At 40.4% G+C, this 22,180-nt stretch overlaps 2 protein-coding genes across 3 annotated transcripts in view; one reads left to right on the forward strand and one right to left on the reverse strand.

Moving 5' to 3' along the window:
- Positions 1-482: 482 nt before the first annotated feature.
- On the forward strand, positions 483-7,398 carry hsp90ab1 (heat shock protein 90, alpha (cytosolic), class B member 1). Its single transcript, XM_008276756.1, has 12 exons — positions 483-590; positions 1,736-1,879; positions 2,025-2,231; positions 2,419-2,578; positions 2,797-2,930; positions 3,034-3,339; positions 3,425-3,590; positions 3,867-4,057; positions 4,613-4,760; positions 4,930-5,198; positions 6,407-6,740; positions 6,847-7,398. The coding sequence occupies exons 2-12, from the start codon at positions 1,736-1,738 to the stop codon at positions 6,963-6,965; spliced, it is 2,178 nt and encodes a 725-aa protein (XP_008274978.1). The 5' UTR covers positions 483-590; the 3' UTR covers positions 6,966-7,398.
- Positions 7,399-15,062: 7,664 nt separating this feature from the next.
- slc35b2 (solute carrier family 35 member B2) overlaps positions 15,063-22,180 on the reverse strand; it is an 8,661-nt gene continuing 1,543 nt past the window's right edge. Inside the window, exons 2-4 of one of the 2 annotated variants that reach the window (XM_008276758.1) lie at positions 19,128-19,312; positions 18,603-18,763; positions 15,063-17,298 (exon numbers count right to left, since the gene is read on the reverse strand). In XM_008276758.1, the coding sequence (XP_008274980.1) occupies positions 16,366-17,298; positions 18,603-18,763; positions 19,128-19,312 (1,279 nt within the window). In that variant the 3' untranslated portion in view covers positions 15,063-16,365. Of the gene's footprint in view, positions 17,299-18,602; positions 18,764-19,127; positions 20,288-22,180 lie in introns of those variants that run through there. The other variant, XM_008276757.1, reaches the window with a different exon arrangement.

Consider the following 22,180-nt stretch of genomic DNA (forward strand, 5'->3'; position numbering starts at 1 on the left):
GGCAGCTTTGGAACCTTGTCCGTCTGCAAAAAATTGCTTTCTGAATGAAGCTCTTCTATTGCCTGTCACAAGATGGCAGCAATGCACGCTGCATTTAGGGGTTGGTCTTGTTGGTTATTGCTTATGATCATACACTATATATTACTTTGCTGCCTGAGACACAATCCTGTCCTTTAGGGCTTCACTTCACTAACGTGTCTTGACAAATTATATTTGTCTTGTAAATTAAACACACATCACTTTGTGCTAAGGTGTTTTGCTAGTACTTCATACAGTATGATGCAGTCAAAAACAGCATTTTTCTGAACAAAACCCTGTTTATTCATTGTGCCATTAAACAGAGTATTTTCTTGCAAGTCGGTATGTTGGACTGAGACGTTACAACGGCAGTTTTACGGACGATCTGTTACTCAGACTAGTTTCAGTTGTGTATGGTGCTGCGCGGATGGATACGGTCGCACACTGAAACGCGTGTGTATAAAGATTCCGGTCTATTAAAAGGAAGTCCCTTTCTATTTCCCTGCGTCAGAGAGCAGAAGGGACGATACATTGGTGGCATTTTATTCAAGAAAAGTCAACGAAATAACAAGGTATGTGGAGGAATGGTTTGATACCTTCTTGCACACATTCTACTGCTCCATTATTTGAGTTTTGTTAACCTATTACTGAAATATTTAGCGGATGTGTCCTCGCACCATGAGTCACGGTTTAGCATCATAATGTTAACCGAGTCGTGGGCCACAGATGGAATATTAATATTGTCATTTCACTATTCCTATACCAGTGGTTTAATATTTGGCTTAAAGGTGCGGTATTCGTCTACTGACCGAAAATTTGTAATGCTGACCAATGCCATTGCGACACTGTGCCGCACTGAAAGGCCAGGCGTGTGCTACAGCAGGGCAGGTGTGGTGAGGATGACAGCGCTGCTCCGTATGCTTACGGACCTACAGCCGTGATAGGAACTCATCCTGCATCCGACAGGGCCAGGTCATTGAACAGAACACGAAACTTAACTAAAAAAAACATTAAAGTACAGCTGATGTTTTTATTAAGGATGATGAAATGGTGGTTGCTTTCATGTGTTAATGTGAATCTGTGTAAGGGGACGTCCATTTATTTGTTACGTAACTAATAAACACACGATCTATTCACTAACGTACTCGCAGTCTGATAAATGTAGGACGCCGTCTGAAATGGCAAGTAATTGTTTCGGCTTTCCTTCGGCTCGTACGATCAGGTTGCCTTATAGTGACTTAGGGTTAGTCGTCGCCAGCGGCTTTTAACGATACACTAAATAAAGCTTTGATCTGAAGTGAACATCTGGTGCCGCATTTCATAACTGTTTAATATTTTTTGTCTGTAGCTGCTCCTTAGCACGTGTTTGCGGGCTCCATTGTCTGTCGGTGGACGCCATATTGGTTCACGGCCACTTCCGTCGATATGTAATGCATGATGGCAGCTGTCCAAGTTTATGAAATCGGCTTTCGTTCGGGATCAAATGATGTTACCGTATTACGCCTAACAAAACTGAAATAGTTAGTACGTTTTAGCAGAATGCATTTTGCACATTAAATTCCCCCCTTTAGATATATATGGTGGGGTGTTTTGTTGATAGGCAGTGCTTTATCATCCCTAAATCGACTGTGCGTTTGTTTTTTTGTTTTTGTTTTGTTTTTTTCATGTTCAGCCCATCGCAGTTTGCTAACACAGGATACATTTTGTTTTTGTGCAGATGCCTGAAGAAATGCACCAAGAGGAGGAGGCTGAGACCTTTGCCTTCCAGGCAGAGATTGCTCAGCTGATGTCCCTGATCATCAACACCTTTTATTCCAACAAAGAGATCTTCCTCAGGGAGTTGATCTCCAATGCCTCTGATGTAAGTCTGCAGGAGTTTGACAGTCATTTATTTTCTAGCTGTTTTGCTGATTTTTGTCATGTTTTGTTATCGGTCATTTTTGGGCTTCTGATTTGCTTTTAAAAGTATACTTCCTATAGCCTTGTATTTTTCAATGTCTTTACAGGCTCTGGACAAAATCCGCTACGAAAGCTTGACTGACCCATCCAAGCTGGACAGTGGTAAGGATCTGAAAATTGACATCATCCCCAACAAAGCTGACCGCACCCTGACCCTCATTGACACTGGAATTGGCATGACCAAAGCAGACTTGATTAACAACCTGGGTACAATCGCCAAGTCTGGTACAAAGGCCTTCATGGAGGCTCTGCAGGTACTACAGGAGAACACAATTTAGACAGCAAAATGATGTGGGGTGGATGGGGGGAGGGGAGGAAGAGAAGAAAAAGAAACCTTTTGAAGAAAGGATTTAGATTCAAATTTTATACTTAAGGAAAAACATTTTGATAATATTAGGAATAGTTATATTCTGAAATTACAAATATTGTGCATTCCTCTAGGCTGGTGCTGACATTTCCATGATTGGTCAGTTTGGAGTGGGTTTCTACTCTGCCTACCTTGTTGCTGAGAAGGTGGTAGTTATCACCAAGCACAATGATGATGAGCAGTATGCCTGGGAGTCATCTGCTGGAGGATCCTTCACAGTCAAGGTTGACAATGGTACGTGTCCTGGAATTGTTTCAGTTTCACATCTCTAGAAATGAAACAGCTAGTTAATTGGGAGCTATTTTGCTATTCATCTTAGTGTTTGAATGCCAACTACTTATAGTTCCAAGAACTCAAGTTTCAGATTCACAGCTTTCCTTGGTTTTGTGTTGGTTATGTTTTGTGTTTTGAGCAGAAAAAGGTTGCTAATGCACAGACTGTTTTGTTCATAGGTGAGCCCATTGGCCGTGGCACAAAGATCATCCTGTACCTGAAGGAGGACCAGACAGAGTACATTGAGGAGAAGAGGGTCAAAGAGATTGTAAAGAAGCATTCTCAGTTCATTGGTTACCCCATTACCCTCTTTGTAAGTACTGAATTTGACAATATCATGTACCACCATTTTAGTTTTAAATTAGTTAAAATTTGGTTTTGCAGTGGCGTTAAAATTAAGTAACTTTGATTTGCAGGTTGAGAAGGAGCGTGACAAGGAAATCAGCGACGACGAGGCAGAGGAAGAAAAGGCAGAGAAGGAGGAGAAAGAGGAGGGTGAGGACAAGCCAAAGATCGAGGATGTGGGCTCTGATGATGAGGAAGACTCCAAAGACAAGGACAAGAAGAAGAAAAAGAAGATCAAAGAGAAGTACATTGATCAGGAGGAGCTGAACAAGACCAAGCCCATCTGGACCAGGAACCCTGACGATATCACAAACGAGGAATATGGGGAGTTTTACAAGAGTCTGACTAACGACTGGGAGGATCACCTGGCTGTCAAGGTAAATGGAGAAATACAAAAGTGTCTCTTGCATGTGTCAGTTGTCTACTGTGACTAAAGCAAAAGAAAATGCTTCCTCCTGACAGCACTTCTCAGTGGAAGGTCAGCTAGAGTTCCGGGCCTTGCTTTTTATTCCACGGCGTGCACCTTTTGACCTCTTTGAGAACAAGAAGAAGAAGAACAACATCAAACTGTACGTCAGGAGAGTCTTTATTATGGACAACTGTGAAGAGCTTATCCCAGAGTACCTGAGTAAGTTGACTATCTGGTTTTTCCCTGTTGATCTGGAGTATGCTTTCACAGTTCAGCAAAGATATATTCCAAGCATGAGCACTGGTGACCTTACAGTGTAGTGACCAGACCCTACTTATTGAGCTGTGCATGGACATGCGTGTTGATGTTTGCAGGCAGATAATGGAATTTGTGGTGTGCTGGCCCTTGCATACTCAGATGTGGAAAGCATAACACTGGCCTTAAATCAATATTGAAATATTGTCAGCTAAAAAAAATTTTTTGTGTTCGTTCCAGATTTTGTCCGTGGTGTTGTGGACTCTGAGGACCTGCCCCTCAACATCTCCAGGGAAATGCTGCAGCAAAGCAAGATCCTTAAGGTCATTCGTAAGAACATCGTCAAGAAGTGTCTTGAGCTCTTTGCGGAACTGGCAGAGGACAAGGACAACTACAAGAAGTTCTATGAAGCTTTTTCCAAGAACATTAAGGTAGCTTACAAGTTTCCATTGTACTCATTACATTTTCTTAGATTTGTAAGGTTTACCTTAATTATTTTTTTTTTAACATCTAGTGGTTGTTATGCCCTCCTAGCTTTCCATGGCAGCACACCCATAGCTTGTAGTTATTGCTCAGATTTCCAAAACCCACCACATAGCTGAAGAATAGTTGCTTTTGTGTACTCTCATCCACTTACATTATCTCATGCAGTTGTACATAACTCTTGTCTGTAGTACTCGAGCTGTTGTCTTACAGGGTTTTGCACACAAAATGCAGCATGCAGAATTAGCTAAATTTTTAAGCAACTCTGTCATTTGTGACCTAGCTCATGAGGCAGATTTAATTTGGACAGCTCCACCTGATTATGCTCAACCTGTGCCTCACAGTCCTGGATAAACTGTTGGGAAGACCTTTTACCCATTAGTTAACTCCAAAGTTTTTCAGATAAACTTTCATTGAGATGCAGGCTACCGGTGTATGGGGTTGTTTTTAGTGAGTATAATATTTATATAATATATAATACTTTTTTTATTGTCCATCTGTAGCTGGGCATCCATGAGGACTCTCAGAACCGTAAGAAGCTGTCTGAGCTGCTGCGCTACCACAGCTCCCAATCTGGAGATGAGACGACCTCCCTTACAGAGTACCTGACTCGCATGAAGGAAAACCAGAAGTCAATCTACTACATTACTGGTAAGGTTGCTTCTCAGAAAAGTGTTTTTTTGTTTGTTTGTTTGTTTTTCTTCCTTTAACTTTCAAAGTGCTCTGTGTGCATGAACCCAAGTACAATTTTAGTTCAATTTAAACCAAGCAGTTTTTAGCCTGTCAGCATCATGTTGTTGTTTACTTGTCCTTTTTGTAGGTGAGAGCAAGGATCAGGTGGCCAACTCTGCGTTTGTTGAACGTGTCCGCAAGCGTGGTTTTGAGGTCCTGTACATGACAGAGCCTATTGATGAGTACTGTGTCCAGCAGTTGAAAGAGTTTGATGGAAAGAGTCTGGTCTCAGTCACCAAAGAGGGCCTGGAGCTACCAGAGGATGAGGAGGAGAAGAAAAAGATGGAGGAGGATAAGGCCAAATTTGAGTCCCTCTGCAAGCTCATGAAGGAGATCCTTGACAAGAAAGTAGAGAAGGTCAGTGATCCTTTATAAGTTGGAAATGAAAATTGACTATAATTCCCTGCCATACTGTAGGATTTAGGTCCTTAACATTTACACCAGTTGACAGTATTTTGTTTGGTAACAGGTTCCCTAATTGGTCCCAACTGATTGTGGTGAGTCCATGCAGCTTTGAGGTGGCCCCTTAGTCTCCAGTGCCATAAAGTGTGAACTGAATGATTTGTTCCCCCCCCCCCCCCAAAAAAAAAAAAAAATTGTATTCACTACTTGTTCTTTTGAGCAGATGATTGTGTGAAGATGTTGAGCCCGGAATGTTTTGAAAACCTTACTCACTATGAATGTCATTGATGGTTGGGTGATTTATATTAACATTTGCTAACCAGTCTCTGTCAGGCTATTGCCAACATACTTGCAGAGGTGTTCAACGTGGTTTGGAAAAATCCGCTTGCATTGCATTTGTGTTCTCATGCATTTGTGGCAACGTGCCACTATCAGTATTGACTACCACATGGATGATCACATTTTTCTAAATCTTTTTTTTCACAAAATAGAACAATACCAGAGTTCACAAATGGTTAGTATCATGAACACTCCTGCACAAATTAGTCAAACTGATGTATTTAAGTTGACTTTAACAAATTAGTCCATCTCTCCATGACACAACTCAGTCAGAAGACCAAACTCCTCTGTGTTGCTGCTAACAATTAGCAGCGATGGCATTACAGGGAGTCGCTAACACCTCCTCCTCACCCCGCAGTGATGAGGAGATGCAGTCAGAGTATTACGTGTACCAAGCCTTTATTTCAGTTTTCTTTAGCAAACGGTGGTACACAACTTACAACTCGCACAGCTTCAGCTGCTAGTTCCCAAAAAATGACCCAAATACACAAACTTGACTTGGCCACTTGCAACATACACATCTTGTGGCCCAACACTAAAGTGCTTGCAATCTTGATCTAACCGATGCCTGGGTTTCAGTCTGTGTCAAGATTTACAGGATGTGAAGATGCAATTTGTCGTTTTCTAGAGTTTGAGATCGTTTGTTTGTCTAAATGTATTGGAGATTTTGTAAACTTACCTTCAGCGTGCTGGTGTTATTTCTAACATGACTGTTCTGCATGCTGTGTTAATTTGGGTTTGCCTTCCTTGAACTTTCAGATGGATTGGCCTGCTGTTCCAGCTCTTTATTTTAAATTTAGTCCTGTTCTCTCTGTGTTGTTTAGGTGACTGTGTCAAATAGGCTGGTGTCATCACCCTGCTGCATTGTGACAAGCACTTATGGCTGGACGGCAAACATGGAGAGAATCATGAAGGCCCAGGCACTCAGGGACAACTCCACCATGGGCTACATGATGGCCAAGAAGCACCTGGAGATCAACCCTGATCATCCAATCGTGGAGACTCTCAGGCAGAAGGCTGAGGCTGACAAGAACGACAAGGCTGTGAAGGATCTCGTCATACTGCTGTTTGAAACCGCATTGCTGTCCTCTGGCTTCTCCTTGGACGACCCACAGACCCACTCTAACCGCATCTACAGAATGATCAAACTTGGACTGGGTAAGAGCATGCTGCAGATCAGTATGTTCCCCAATTTACATGAACGTTTGTCTTGCTCTCAATATAACATTTTGAAAAATAATACAAAATTTCCCCCAATCTCTAGGTATCGATGATGATGATGTTGCCACAGAGGAGACTACCACCGCAGCCGTCCCAGATGAAATTCCTCCCCTAGAAGGTGATGGTGATGATGATGCTTCACGTATGGAAGAAGTTGATTAAACTGACCCTGCCACCCAACCCAGACTTCTAACAACACTTTAGCTTCACTTTCCCATTGTTCATCCTTAAAACTGCAGTAACTGCAAAACAAATTAGTCATTCATGTTGTGTGGTGGACCAGTGTTGCTCTTATGTCTAGAGCATCACACTGTAAGTACTCTTAAACAAAAGCAATTTTGATTTTTGCTATATAAGTTCTTGGTGACAGCACATTTGCTTTAAAGTATCCTCTTGCACTGAGTTTTACATGTTGGAGTGGTAAATGTGCAAACATCAGAATGGTACATTCCATTAACAGATCAGGTTTGAGATTCTGTTCATGTGCAACATTGCACGCTGCATGGAGAGGACTGTATGATTCCTTTGCCTGAGTCCAGGCTTGTCTGTATTCGAAGTCTTGTTTTGCAAAAAAAATTAAAGATGTAATACCTAACTTGTCTGTTGTATCCATCTTAACAGGGGGACCTGAGTTAGAATAAGTATCTGCACATACTGAAATTTAAAACAGCACTGAACTGCAATCAATACTTGTGAAAGTTTTTAAAGGTTTAAGCACTCTTGACACATTTACTCCAGCTGATCACTAGGGGGAGATGTATATTTAAGTTATGCCAAGTAACCCTTTTAGGTTGCATCTGAAATGTCTGCATATAACAGAAACTGTGATTGGCATAGGTTTTACTGCCATTTTATTTTTTAATAGTCTTCCGGACAACTTGTACAGTTAATTGCAAACATTTGTGCTGTGTGTACAGCAGTAGTCAATCACCTGAAATGACATTTCCAATTCCAATTAAAGCTTATTTGTCATCCAAAAGAACTGTAAGAAATGCAAATCTGTAAATTGTTTTAATATTTACAAATAAAATTTGGTAACCTGCCAATTTGTCTAATCCAATTGTGCACACTTATAAATGTTTGAAATGTTAGAGTAAATAAATATGGGAACGCCACAAAAAAATTCTAGACCTAAAATCTGTCATCAAAATTTAAACAAAAGGCTTGAAATATTTCAGTTACTGTAATATAGAATATATGAAAGTTTACATTTTTCAATTAAATTACAGAAAACAAAATATGTAGATATATTGCCATGTTCCATTTTTTTGAAGTTCAGTCATGGCATTTACAACTGAAGTGAGGGTGTCTTTCCCTCTAAAACATTCAGACACGCTTGCTCCAGTTAGTGTGATAGTGGGAATTCTTGAGCTGTGTCATTCAGAAACAGACTTTCCTGTTTGACCTCTTAAACCTTCCTAAGTAGACCATCACTTAAGCTTTTGCTGTGTGTATATGTACTGACTGCATATATTTATAAATGAAAAAATGATGCACCTAGGGAGCATGTTTGATATACTATGTAAAAAGCCAACATATGTCATGAAGTCATACTTAATTTGTAATGACAGCAAGAAGAATGTGCAGCGTGCACTTAAGCTAGCTTAGATTATATTTCTCAGACAGATTCCAGTTGGTTTATGGTAATGGTGATTCTTCCACTCACACCAGAGTTAGTTAAGGAGTTCCACAGGGTTCTGTGTTAGGACCAGTACTTTGTACATGCTCCCCTTAGGCAATATTATAAGGAAACACTGTGTAAATTTCTGTTGTTGTGCAGATGACACTCAGTTATATTTATCTGTAAAGTCAAATGAAACCAATCATTTGGTCAGACTCCAGGCATGTCTGAAGGACATAAAGGCCTGGATGACTTGTAGGTTTCTTCATTTAAATTCAGACAAAACTGAGGTCATTAAATTTGTCCCTAAACACCTCAGAAATACACCATCTAACCAGATAGTTACTCTGGATAGCATTGCCTTGGCCTCCAGTTCTACTGTGAGGAACCATGGAGGTGTTCTTGATCAGGATATGTCGTTCAGCATACATATAAAGCATGTCTGTAGGATGGCATTCTTTCATCTACGTAATATCGTCAAAATCAGGAATATCTTGTCTCTAGGTGATGCTGAAAAACTAGTCCATGCATTTGTAACTTCTATGCTAGACTATTGTAATTCCCTATTTTAGGGGTGTCCCAATAATTCTCTTAAAAACCTCCAGTTGATGAAAAATGTTACAGCCAGAGTTCTGACAGGAACGAGTAAGAGAAAATATATTAATCCCACATTAACTTCTCTTCATTGGCTCCCTTCAAAATCCAGGATAGAATTTACAATTCTGCTTCCCAGTGGAGTCACAGTTAGAAAGTGTTGAGAATTTTTAGCCCTAAATGTGTGTATTGTTCAAAACAACTGAGTTACTGTGATTGGTACAGACCTCCCACTGTTTCACCGTCAGCCATTGATGTTTCAGCTGATCTTTTATTGCCTTTGGAAAAAATTGATTTAATTAGTCAAGGTGAGGGCTGCAAGGTGGTGTAGTTGGTTAGCGCAGTTGGTTAGCACTGTTGCCTCGCAGCAAGAAGGTTGCCGGTTTGCGTCCCGGTGGGGGCACCGTAATCTTTCTGCGTGGAGTTTGTATGATCCCCGTGCAGCGTGGGTTCTCTCCGGGTTCTCCGGCTTCCTCCCACACAGTCCAAAAACATGTTGAGGTTAATTGGTGATTCTAAATTGTCCATAGGTGTGAGTGTGCTTGGTTGTCTGTCTGTAAGTGTAGCCCTGTGACAGACTGGCAACCTTTCCAGGGTGTCCCCTGCCTTTGCCCTAAGTCAGCTGGGATAGACTCCAGCCCCCCCCGCGACCCTAGTGAGGATTAAGCGGTGTATAGAGGGATAGAGGGATGGATAGTTAAGGTGATTTTAATTTAGCTTGCATTGAAATAAAATAAAAAAAGTCATGTCCACATAAGGTGATTACAAACCATCTGAAGCATTTTTAAGTAAATGCACCTGTCATTAGAAAGGCCAAAACACATTGTTTCATGCATTCCAAAAACGTACTTAAACACACCTAAATTATGGAAAACAACTCATTTGATCAACCAGAAGTCCTCTCTCATCTTTCCGGCATTTTGCACCTGCTGGCAACCTGTTTGAAATACTTTTCCAGGACTTACTTTTTCTGCTACTGATCTTGACACCCAGGTAACACCAAGACTGTGTTAAAAATAGGACTATTCTTTGACCAGACTCAATCCTTGGTTCTGTGAAGTTCATCCTTGACATGAATGACATTGTTGCCTCAGTTTTCCTTTGCAATATACGTTTTTATAATGATGATATCATACTTTACTGTAATGTGGATATTTATACATTCTGTGGAAAACGCCCTTCATGATTTTCACAAGAGCCAAAAACATTGCTTCTGACAATCTTGCCATCTCGACTCTGTATGGTACAAGTATTGAAAGAGTTAACAAGTACGAATATTTTGGCATTTAGGCAAATGAATAAGTCACTTTTAAATATGTGGCTGCAATGGTGACTAAATTATATCAGAAAATTGGCTATTTTTACAGAAACTTATATTTCCCACTGCACAAGTTACACTTATTAAAGCAACATTTTTTATCAGTCCTGGATTATGGTGACATATTATACATGCATGCATCAGCAGCAACTTTTTAGTCCTTGGGTGAGTTTATAAAACGACACTAAGGAAAATGAAAAGGGAAAGTGTGGTTCCCAGATTTAGTTTGGTCAAAGGTTGCAGAGAAGATGGATGAATACCTTTTGTAGAATGCTGGATCTAGCTTTAAAAAATATACATTAAATAAAAATTTGATAAATTGAAAATGTTGTGACAGGCGACCCTAAAAGGCCATCCCAGTTTGTAGTAACATATCTGTCTGGTTTAGCACTAGCAGAAATTTTCTGGTGAAGTTAATTAAGAGTCAGTGCATCTGATGTGACTTGGTCTTTTTTAACAAAAGAATTTCTTTGGAAACATTTGATTCCCTTGAAAAAATCTGTTCCCAACCCACAAATGCTGAGTTCATTAATTTCTCAGGTGGCTGATGTTTCAGGGTTGCAATGCGTAATGCTTACAATGTAACCACTGTAAATCTGTTGTGTGACCTTTGCATGCAGTCATCTATGGTTTTCTTATTTTCACACATGTGGCCAAATTGTTGGTACCCCTCGGTTAATGAAAGAAAAACCCACAATGGTCACAGAAATAACTTGAATCTGACAAAAGTAATAATAAATAAAAATTCTATGAAAATTAAGCAATGAAAATCAGACATTGCTTTTGAACCGTGCTTTAACAGAATTATTTAAAAAAATCAACTCATGAAACAGGCCTGGATAAAAATGATGGTAGCCCTAGAAAAGACTGAAAATAATGTGCCCAGAGGGACATGTTCAATCAAGGTGTGCTTTCTAATCAGCTTCGCAGGTGTCTACAAACTTGTAGTCAGTCGGCCTATTTATAGGGTTACAAGTAGTCACTGTGCTGTTTGGTGACATGGTGTGTACCACACTAAACATGGACCAGAGGAAGCCAAGGAGAGAGTTGTCTCAGGAGATTAGAAAGAAAACTATAGACAAGCATGTTAAAGGTGAAGGCTACAAGACCATCTCCAAGCAGCTTGATGTTCCTGTGACTACAGTTGCACATATTATTCAGAAATTTAAGATCCATGGGACTGTAGCCAACCTGCCTGGAGGTTGGAGGAAAATTGATGACAAATGGAAGAGACAGATAATACGAATGGTAGCAAAAGAGCCCAGAACAACTTTTAAAGACATTGAAGGTGAACTCCAAGGTCAAGGTACATCAGTGTCAGATCGCACCATCCGTCGTTGTTTGAGCCAAAGTGGACTTCATGGGAGACAACCAAGGAGGACACCATTGTTGAAAACAAATCTTAAAAAACCAGACTGGAATTTGCCAAACTGCATGTTGACAAGCCACAAAGCTTCTGGGAGAATGTCCTATGGACAGACGATTTTTATTTTTTTTGGCCTTTGTGCCTTTTTTGTTTGATAGTGAAGTGAGAGAGAGGCAGGAAAGTGGGGGAGAAGAATGGGGGGCAGACATGTGGGAAAGGGCCATGAGCGAGGTTCAAACTCATGACCTCCACATCAGGACTGTAGTCCTGTACATAGGACGCCAGCTCAACCAGGTGAACTATAGCGGCACCCCAGAACTGGAACTTTTTAGCAAGGCATATCAACTCTATGTTCACAGACCCAAAAACGAAGAATATCAAGAAAAGAACACTGTCCCTACTATGAAACATGGAGGAGGCTCTGTTATGTTCTGGAGCTGCTTTGCTGCATCTGGCACAGGGTGTCTTGAATGTGTGCAGGGTACAATGAAATCTCAAGACTATCAAGGAATTCTAGAGAGAAATGTGCTGCCCAGTGTCAGAAAGCTTGGTCTCAGTCGCAGATCATGGGTCTTGCAACAGGATCATGACCCAAAACACAGCTAAAAACACCCAAGAATGGCAAAGAGGAACACATTGGACTATTCTGAAGTGGCCTTCTATGAGCCCTGATCTAGATCCTATTGAACATCTGTGGAAGGAGCTGAAACATGACATCTGGAGAAGGAATCCTTCAAACCTGAGACAACTGGAACAGTCTGATCATGAGGAGTGGGCCAAAATACCTGCTGAGAGGTGCAGAAGTCTCATTGACAGTTAGAGAAATCATTTGATTGCAGTGATTGTCTCAAAAGGTTGTACAACAAAATATTAAGTTAAGGGTACCATCATTTTTGTCAAGGCCTGTTTCATGAGTTTATTTTTTAAAATAATTCTGTTGAACCACGGTTCAAAAGCAATGTCTGATTTTAATTGTTTAATTTTCATAGAATTTTTATTTATTATTACTTTTGTCAGACTCAAGTTATTTCTGTGACCATTGGGGGGTTTTTCTTTCATTAACTGAGGGTACCAACAATTTTGTCCACGTGTGTATGTTTTGTTCTAGTGCAAGCTGTCAGCAAAGAAATGCCACACAACTGGTTTAAAATGAGTGGTAGACTGCAGGCTCTACTTCAGACTTCCATAGGTTCTTCAATTTGTTCCCAATGATTCTGGACCAACCTGACAAAATATGTTCATACATTTGTCGTTGTGTGCCTTTGTAGAATTGATGGTACCTCTCTGAATAGATATATTCAGTGTGTTATTGCTGCAGTGATAAAAGGCCACCATAGAGAAGAATAGTTTTTGCATCACTGAGGAACACAATCTTAAGACAACATGAGGTGCGATATAGCTTGAAATTACAGTCTATGCCTGCAACTATAACATACTGCTGACTTGTATGCAAAGTATGAGTAGCATAATTCAGTTTCGAAGACATTTAGAACTCTAAATGCGAGGGAGAGCATAGCTACTACTCATGATCTGAAGGAATTTTATTACACCCAGGGCATGATGTACTTCTCATATTTGACAGTGCTTGCTAAATGCTAGACAGGAACAGAATTATCACTCACTCAGAGTAGGAAGGAAGCCAGATGTGCAGATTGAAGTCCTAAAAGAGAAGAGTAAATCCTACAGAAGACATAAAATTTGATGGTTTGTTGTACTAACAATATACAAAATGCAGTTACTTAAGATACTTGGCTACCCTCAAAATCTAAAAATCTAAGCAAGATCTGGATCAAACCATGTCAGTCTAAAAAAAAAATCTTACAAGTTGCCTTTCATCTGTTTAGCATAGACTCATAGAACTCAAGAGTCTCATAAGGATGTGGTGTCCACTGTTACATTTGAAGTCAGAACTTCTATAATTTGAACACACAATGGTGTCACTAACACACATTGCTATATACGGTGAAGGTAAATTCTTACCTCGGTTTAACACTTTCAACATGAACTGTCCACATTGGTAATGTGTTAGTCTGTGTATTACCTTACATATTTTCTACAATCTGCCAAAATATCCTTGCAGTACTTCTAATGCTCACGAATTGACAAATAATTTCTGGTTTGTTTAACGCAAAAAAAAAAAAAAACAGAATGTAAAAGTAATGATTTGAAGCGAGTTATGTGCCAGACCTTTTCTTGATCAGGATAAAGTGTAAATTTACATTCTGTTGTTACTTATACTTTCGCACAGATTACACAACAAAGAAATTGTAACTCTTTAATTAATGGGCTTTAGAGGGGTATTTTGTTACCTTTGGACAGGTAAGGCCAGCTGTTTCCCCATGAGCTAAGCTAAGCGAGCTGGAACCTTGATAGATTATAACAAATACAGCAACATATCAGTAATCTCACATAACTGGGAAAGAGAGCAATTCATTTAAATTCAGCTGCTTTGCAAGGTAAGAGGAAAGACTAAAAATGTTTTGGGAAGCTCTCAAGTATTGCAAAACGGTCAAATGTTCTTGCTGGCTCATCAAAGAATAAAAACATTTGGTCTGTGTCATCCCTGCAGCCAGAGTGAGAGCTAACAGTGATTGCTCCATTGTGGGCTGAAACCAAAGGGCTAAATGTCTGTAGCTTCTTTTGCAACCCACTTCTCCTATTTTTAAATTTTTTTTTTATCATCGAAAAAATGTATTTGAACCTCATGACACACATCTGCAAACATGATGGGATGTAAGACTTTGTGAAATGACAGGTGCAGAGAAATTCCCTCATCGAGCCACTATGAGATTGATAAACCACAGGGAAAAGGAGCCTATCCCAGCTGACTCAGGACGAAGGCAGGGGACACCCTGGACAGGTCACCAATCTATCACAGGGCTACACTTAGAGACAGACAACCGAACACACGCACAGTCACACCTACGGACAATTTAGAATCACCAATTAACCTCAACATATTTTTGGACCTTGTGAGAGGAAGCCGGAGAACCCGGAGAGAACCCACGCTGCACAGGGAAAACACACAAACTCCACGCAGAAAGATCCCAGGTGTCCTCACCAGGATGCGAACCGACAACCTTCCTGCTGCAAGGCAACAGGGCTTGAACCCCTGACTTCTTTAATATTATTATTTTTGAGACAAATATCACATGCAACACAGGTCTGGGCCAGAACTGGGCCATGTGGTATGCACTTAAACATTACAGTACACTGAGACGCCACAGGGTCCCCTGAGTTTTTACATAGGACTTTATCGTCCAATAACGATTGACTGAGGCCTTTTGGTCATGTTTTAAAATGAGGTATGCTCTAGGAAGGCTCTACGTGAAACAGTAAAATCAAGACATCTTCATTTGATAGTGTTAAGTTATTTTAATAGGTTTTATTATTAATCCAGTTACCAGAGGAAAGAGAATGATATAAACAAGGTACTAGTAACATTGCATGTCCCTTGTATGCATTCTGTTCTGAAAATAGCAATTTCACATCCTTGTAACAGCAATGAGGCATCAATATCATCCATTCAGTTTTCTTCTGAACATGAATCACATGAAGCAGTCCTTTTACAAAAGTATACAACAGACATGTTGCTTGGAAATAAACAGTGACCTAAAGGTGGAGCCTGCAATTCTGAAAAAAGATGGTTGACATTGTAATAGTTACCATGCGACAGAAAACTGTTGTCTTGATCAGTCTGAACCACTTTGTTTCCCCTTGACAGACTGAGGGCTGTATACGAAAACTGGATGTTTTTAGTAAATACACTGAATGATGGCGGAGCTATCCATGGAATTTAACAAAAGCGTACTGGTTTACAATTGCATACTCCACCTTTAAGAGATATATTTACGCATTGTTTTAGCCAAAACTTTAAAACATTAACTAAAATCTGTGAAAAAGATTTCTGAAGTATTACGGTGAAAAATAATCCACAGCAGCATTCGTTTCAGTGACGTTAGGGGAAAACTATACAATTTGTAAATAGTGTGACTTTTATTATGCAAAATGTATTTTACCCCAACTAAAGTCATGGTCGCCGCTGGAACATGTTAACGTATCGTAAATGTAACAGAAATGTATGCACTACATGTTCACACTATATTAACAGCTTCAAGACATATAAAGGCCCCTTATCTCCAACACTGAGGGTTGTGAGATAAATGTCTGGCTATTGTGACTGAAAGCTAAATCAACAGACAGTGTCATTATGGAAGGTGACCACCGAGTTGAAACAGCTTGGATAAAGTAGAATAAGGGACAGTGTCACCGCTTGAAAAATAATGCTTAGCCATACAGCTTACATACATTTGTCAGGGTCACAATAACTTTAAACTGGCTGCACATGCCACATATGGTGGTTTAAGAAAAATATTCTACTGTTAAACTGTGAAAGGGCTTAAGAGGCAGTTTGCATTTTGGGGCTTCTGTATTAAACAATCTTACAGGCACTCAAAACTTCTGTGACCTGACATATCACATGGATCCCTTGAGGACATCTTGGTGTAAGAGTCAAAACTAAAGAATCCCTTTCTGTACCGTTGCTAAAAAAAAAACAAAAACCAATGGAAAAGAACAGTAACAAAAATAGATACACACAAATAGACAAATAGCACCACAGAAAACGTGGTCTTAGTTCTCAGTTTAGTGCGACTTTGGAGTGCTACACCTTCTGTGTGAGCGGCTGTGCTGACCGCCGGCCTGACTTCATGCGGCTACGTGCATACACTCGTAGGAAAAGTGCCAGGAAAACTACAGCAACGCCAAAGCCACCTACTAAGGTGACGGCATGACCATAAAGGAAACAAGAAAGGAGAATAGCAATGGCCTGCCGCAGGGTCATAATGATGGTGAAGACGGCAGCACCAAACTGGTTGATGGTGTAGAAAATGAAGAGCTGACCGCATGCCGAACACACAGACAGCAACACGGCATGAAAGGCAAACTCAGAGTGGCGCGTCATGAAGGCCAGAGAGTCGAAGAATGCACCCTGCTCGAGCAGCGAACCAACAGTGAAGAGGCAGGAAAACAGGTTAACCCCAAACATCATCTGCACGGATGACATCTTGTACTTAAACAGATTGTCCTGCCAGTTGGAGGTGAAGCTGTCGAAGACAATGTAGCCAATGAGGATGACAATCCCGCTGAAGGTGGTGACGGTGGATGGGTGCTTGCTGGCCGTACTGGAGAGCAGAAACATACTGACACCAACCGAGATCAGCACAGCAGTGAAATACTCCCAGTATTCGTAGCTTTTGTGGGAGACAATCTTGCCCATGAGCATGACAGGAATAACCTTGGAGGCCTTGGCCAGGACTTGAGTGGGGAAGCTGATGTACTTGAGGGCCTCATACTGGCACCAGCTGCTCAGGATGTTGGAGAGCGAAGCAAAAGAGTACTTGTACATGGGTGCTCCATGGCGTGGCTGCTTGAACAGGATGCACCAGAGGCCAGACACAGTCAGAGCCAAGATACGGTTCATGAAGACCAAGAACTGCGAGTCCTTGAATCTCTCACCCTCATCCTCTGTGGTCAGGGCTCCATAGGAACGAGTCATCACCCTCTCCTGCAGGACTCCCCAGGTCAGGTATGATACCTAAGAATAAGAAAACCAGCTTCAGTTTTGCAGATCTAGATCTTTTTAGATCAATATTACATTTAATTCTTCATATTTGAGCTCAGATTATTTTGTTATACAGTGTTACTGAAAAGCTAATACTGGGTTGTTCAGCTTTCTTTGGGAATTTTCTGCAGCAATGTAGGTTCAAACTTACACAGGTCTGTTTTATATATATATATATATATTGGGCTTTTGCCTTTATTTAGAGCAGTAGAGATAGACAGGAAAGGGGGGAGAAGAATGGGGAGAGACCTGCAACAAAGGGTCGTGAGCGGGACCCAAACCCACGACCGCTGCATCGGGGAACTATAGCCCCTGTTCATGGGTCGCTCGCTCAACTAGGTGAGCTTTGGGGTCTCAGGTCTGTTTTAATACAATACTCATGTAACATTTGTGCTTGGAGAGGGTTGAGTGAGGGGGACACTGTACAAAATTCACACAGTCTTAACCAACCAGTGTAAAAAAACCAGTAATGCATTACTTACTACAGGTCAAATGAGTAACCACATTACTTTAAAACTTACTGAACAGCAAAAGTAATGCTTTTTATTACTATTACATTTCCTTTCATTAATTACTCCTGCTCTGTCAGGTTTCTTTAAACAAGTACAAATCTGCCACACTCCCACGTTGCACTTTGTATTTAACGCATTCCGAAACAAAAAACAAAACATTGTGGTTTAAAAAGCAGAGAGTCTGGATTGATTTACTGACCAGCAGCACGTTCCTTAACCTCTGTAACTGCACACTAATCTCCTAAAGTCCCAATTTTAGCAACACAGTTCATGCACCTTTCAAGTTTAAGTAAATACAGTTGATTCCTGAATGCACACAACCTTTGGCTAAGATTAGCAAGTCACCTCACAGCACTTTTTCTTAAAATAATTCCCTACTCTACTTTAATCCCATAGGTACGTTTGTTGCATGCTGCCTTAGTGTGGGTGCTGTGTACTTGGCTTACTTGGGCTGCTGAAGCCACATATTAGCTTCAGCTGAACTTTAAAATGCATTTTTCACCAGAACAAGAACTGTGAACTTTGTCCCCAATTTCTTACAATGTAATCACTCTAGACAGGGTATATTTAGTATTGACAGTGAGAATTATTACAGGAACTAGCGATTATTTTAACATACATACACCAATTTTTGATTTTTCATTGACTTAAGAGCACTAGAAGAAGCTGTAAAAACAATACTGACAAACAGTTGCCTGTTTACATGTCATTATTTGTGAAAGTGATATGCAATCAATGACTGTAAGCGGTGGAAGGGTCCCACACCTGAAGTCCAGCGGCACAAAAGACTAACTTGATAGCCTGTCTGACTGATGAGCCAGAATCACCCTCATTTCTGCTTCCAATGGACACATCTTCCGACAGACCAGTCTTGGCCTCACCCCCAAACACACAGGTCTTTATGACAGGATAACAAATCCCACTACCTGAAAGAAAGGGAAACATAAAAAGATATATGAACTTGGGGTTAGGGGGGTGACTCAGGTCAAAGGCAGGGGACACCCTGGTCAGGTCACCAGTCTATCACAGCACTACACTGAGAGACAGACAACCAAGCACACTCACATTCACACCTATGGACAATTTAGAATCACCAATTAACCTCAACATGTTTTTGGACTGTGGGAGGAAGCTGGAGAACCCAGAGAGAACCCACACCCCCATGGTCCGGGACGTGAACAGGGGATCTTCTAGCTGTGAGGTGACAGTGCTAACCACCGACCCACCTTGCAGCCCTCATTAACTATCATGCATTTCAAAACTTGATAGCAGTATCTCACAAGCCCACACCTGTTTCTATGTAATTGGTACGTTTGAAGTAGCTAATGAGGAGGTAGCCAGGGATGATGATGGTGGAGTATCCCAGCATGTTGATGAGGAATCGGAAGAGCCAGACATCGTGCCAGCCGTCCAGCAGTGAAGACTCTTCTGCAGTCACAGTGGAAGGGAAGAGAAGCAACACAAGTTGCCAAACCCTACATGGTAAAACAATACAGTACGTCAGAAAAAGCATAGCTCTAAATACAGTAACATACAACGAGCCACAACATTAAAACCACTGAGGGATGTAGTGAATAAACTGCAGCTTTCAATGTGTGGGATACATTAAGCAGCAAGTGAACAGTCAGTCTATGAAGTTGTTATGTTGGAAGCAGGAAAAATGTGCAGTGCAAGGATCTAAGCAACTGGGACAAGGACCAAATTGTGATGTCTAAATGACTGTGTCAAAGCATCTTCAAAACGACAGGTTTTGTGGAGTGTTCCCGGTATGCAGCGGTTAGTACTTACAAAAATGATGCAAAGAGGGACAATTGGTGACCCAGTAACAGCATCAACTTGCTGGTGTGTGTGGGAACCAAAGGCTGACTTGTGGGTCTAATCCCATAGATGGCCTACTGTAGCACAAATTACTGAACCCTGTCTACCTCTGGAAGTGCTTCCAATGGACACATGACAGTACTGGACTGACACTGACCTTTGAACAATAGACTAAGCTGGTTTGATGAATCATGTTTTCTTCTACATCACGTAGACAGCTTGGTGTATGTGCACGTGTACTTAGGGATGAGATGGCAGCAGGATGCACTTTGGGAAAAAGGTGAGCTGGTGGAGGCAGTGTCATGCTCTCCACAATGTTCTGCTGGGAAACCTTAGGTCCTGGCATTCATGTGGATGTTACTTTGACACCTACCTAAACATTGTTGTAGACCATGTACACTCCTTTATGGAACGTACATTGTATGGACCATCACATCTTTAACGTTATCTCATCTAGACACATAGAGCAACATGTACCATCTATAACACAATGACCAAAACCACTACAAACTGAAACGTGAATTGTTTATTTCCTGAACTATTGACAAAATAGCTTAACAGCTACCACAATGACATATAATGCCTCAAATTAAAAATAATTTAAATATTTACCTGATAATTAAAGCCATCAAATGAGATAATAAAGTCACTGAAAACTATAAAAAAAAATGTGTCATTTTCACAACTTTTTAAAAAAAAATTTAAGCAATGGAGTAATGCAACATCTTTAGATTTTTTTAATTTTTCAAATTGATATGAACACTTCCCCTATGAAAGGTTCCAAAGAAATCAACAAGATCATCTCTGAAAAAAATGCTGTTAAAATGTCCTAAAAAGTGAATTTTCCAGCTCTGAAGTTAATTTTAGGAAGACCTGTGGCCGTCAGTTTTTCTATGCAGCACCAAATGACGTTTTGATATGACAAAACTAAGTTGTTTCTACCCACAGCAAAAAAAAAAAAGGTTAGAATTGAGTAGACATTAGTGGAGATGTTATTTTTTGAAAATTGAAGACTTTGCAATTTGATGATAATGTATAGATTTTAAAAAAAAAAGGTTAATTAAAATAATCTGCATAAACTACTGACAAGATTACTAGTACCAACTTTTTATTGAGGTTTCTTAGATATTCAGTTTAAAAATCAGCAAAATCCTGTTGCAAAAAAAACATGACATGAACTGGGAAAAGTTCTAAATCCTGGTGAATTGGCATGGAATGACCAAAATATACTGCAAATAATGTAATTAGAGCAACCACACAATAATTATTTATATCAGCTTCTAAACACATCAAAACAACATTTTTCAAAACTTCAGTTTTCATATCAAGGCTGATAATAAATATCAACTGGGTGACAATATGAAAGCAAAACTATGTTTATGTATGATGATGTCTGAATTGATTAAAAAGCAAAAGTAAATATAGATAATCTGTTGACACTTTTGATCCACTTCATGATATTTTCGAACTCATCATACTGATAGGATACATTTCAAACTAAATTAATTTATTATGCATGCACTTGTAATTTACTTTCAGGCTTCTTTAATAACTTTCTTGATTGGACTGGAAAATGAAAGGTGTTGGTTTAGGGAGAAAGTTTGCTATGATGCTAAAAATGATGGCATGAGTTAAAGGAAAGTCCTGGAATCCAGTACAGGGTTTATAAAGTTGGGGTATTAGTAACAGACAGGTTTTAAAAATAAAAAATAATGTATAGGAAGCTGAGCCTATTCAAACTTTTTGCCCTAATTTGAGTTAAATATTAAAAACGCAGGTACTACACTTCCCATAATGCAGCTTGGTAACATCTTTCATTGGACCCTTTCCTTCCTGACAAACGTCTACATGTTTGTAACTGTGCCTCCTTTGTAGGGCAGGCTTCCTTTCACAAATTGCCTGAGCTGTAACATTATAACCATGATTACATGACCTGGGTTATTTGCCAGCAAACTTCCATCAGAGGCACAAAATTCACTTTTTGTAGCATTGAGGATATGTTACTGAGTCAGGTAGAACAGCCATAACCTATCACACCAGCCATGAGAAAGTTAGACAAGCTTTATCGCCCTTCACCACAACCAGCTTAAATAACTGATGACTGAGGCCCACCTGTGGTGAAACCCAAGCCTCCTATGAAAAGGTGTGCTCCTTGCTGTCGTGGCACCAAGTGTGTATCGTATATAAAGTAAGGCTGGGTCTCCTCCCAGGGGGCCTGTGAGCCTGACTAACACAGAGCCTCTTTGTGTGGGACTCCACTGTGCCCTGGTCAGCCAGTAGCTCACTGCAGCAAGACCTGGGCTTTAAACAAGAAGCTTATTACTTGGAGGCATGCACGGCTGGGCTGCCAACCCATAGGCTGCTGCACCACAGACACAAGAGCAAGTCCCTCCAAAATGAATGCTTGTCATCAGGGTCCTGCGTAGATTTATAACACCCTATAATATGCACTGAGATGAGGGTAACAGCCCTTTCTGACAAAAATTTAACTATGACTCCCCAGTTGCTGGAGGGAGTGGTCTGAA

This window comes from Stegastes partitus, unplaced genomic scaffold (assembly GCF_000690725.1).
Source record: "Stegastes partitus isolate 25-593 unplaced genomic scaffold, Stegastes_partitus-1.0.2 Scaffold80, whole genome shotgun sequence".
Taxonomy (NCBI): domain Eukaryota; kingdom Metazoa; phylum Chordata; class Actinopteri; family Pomacentridae; genus Stegastes; species Stegastes partitus.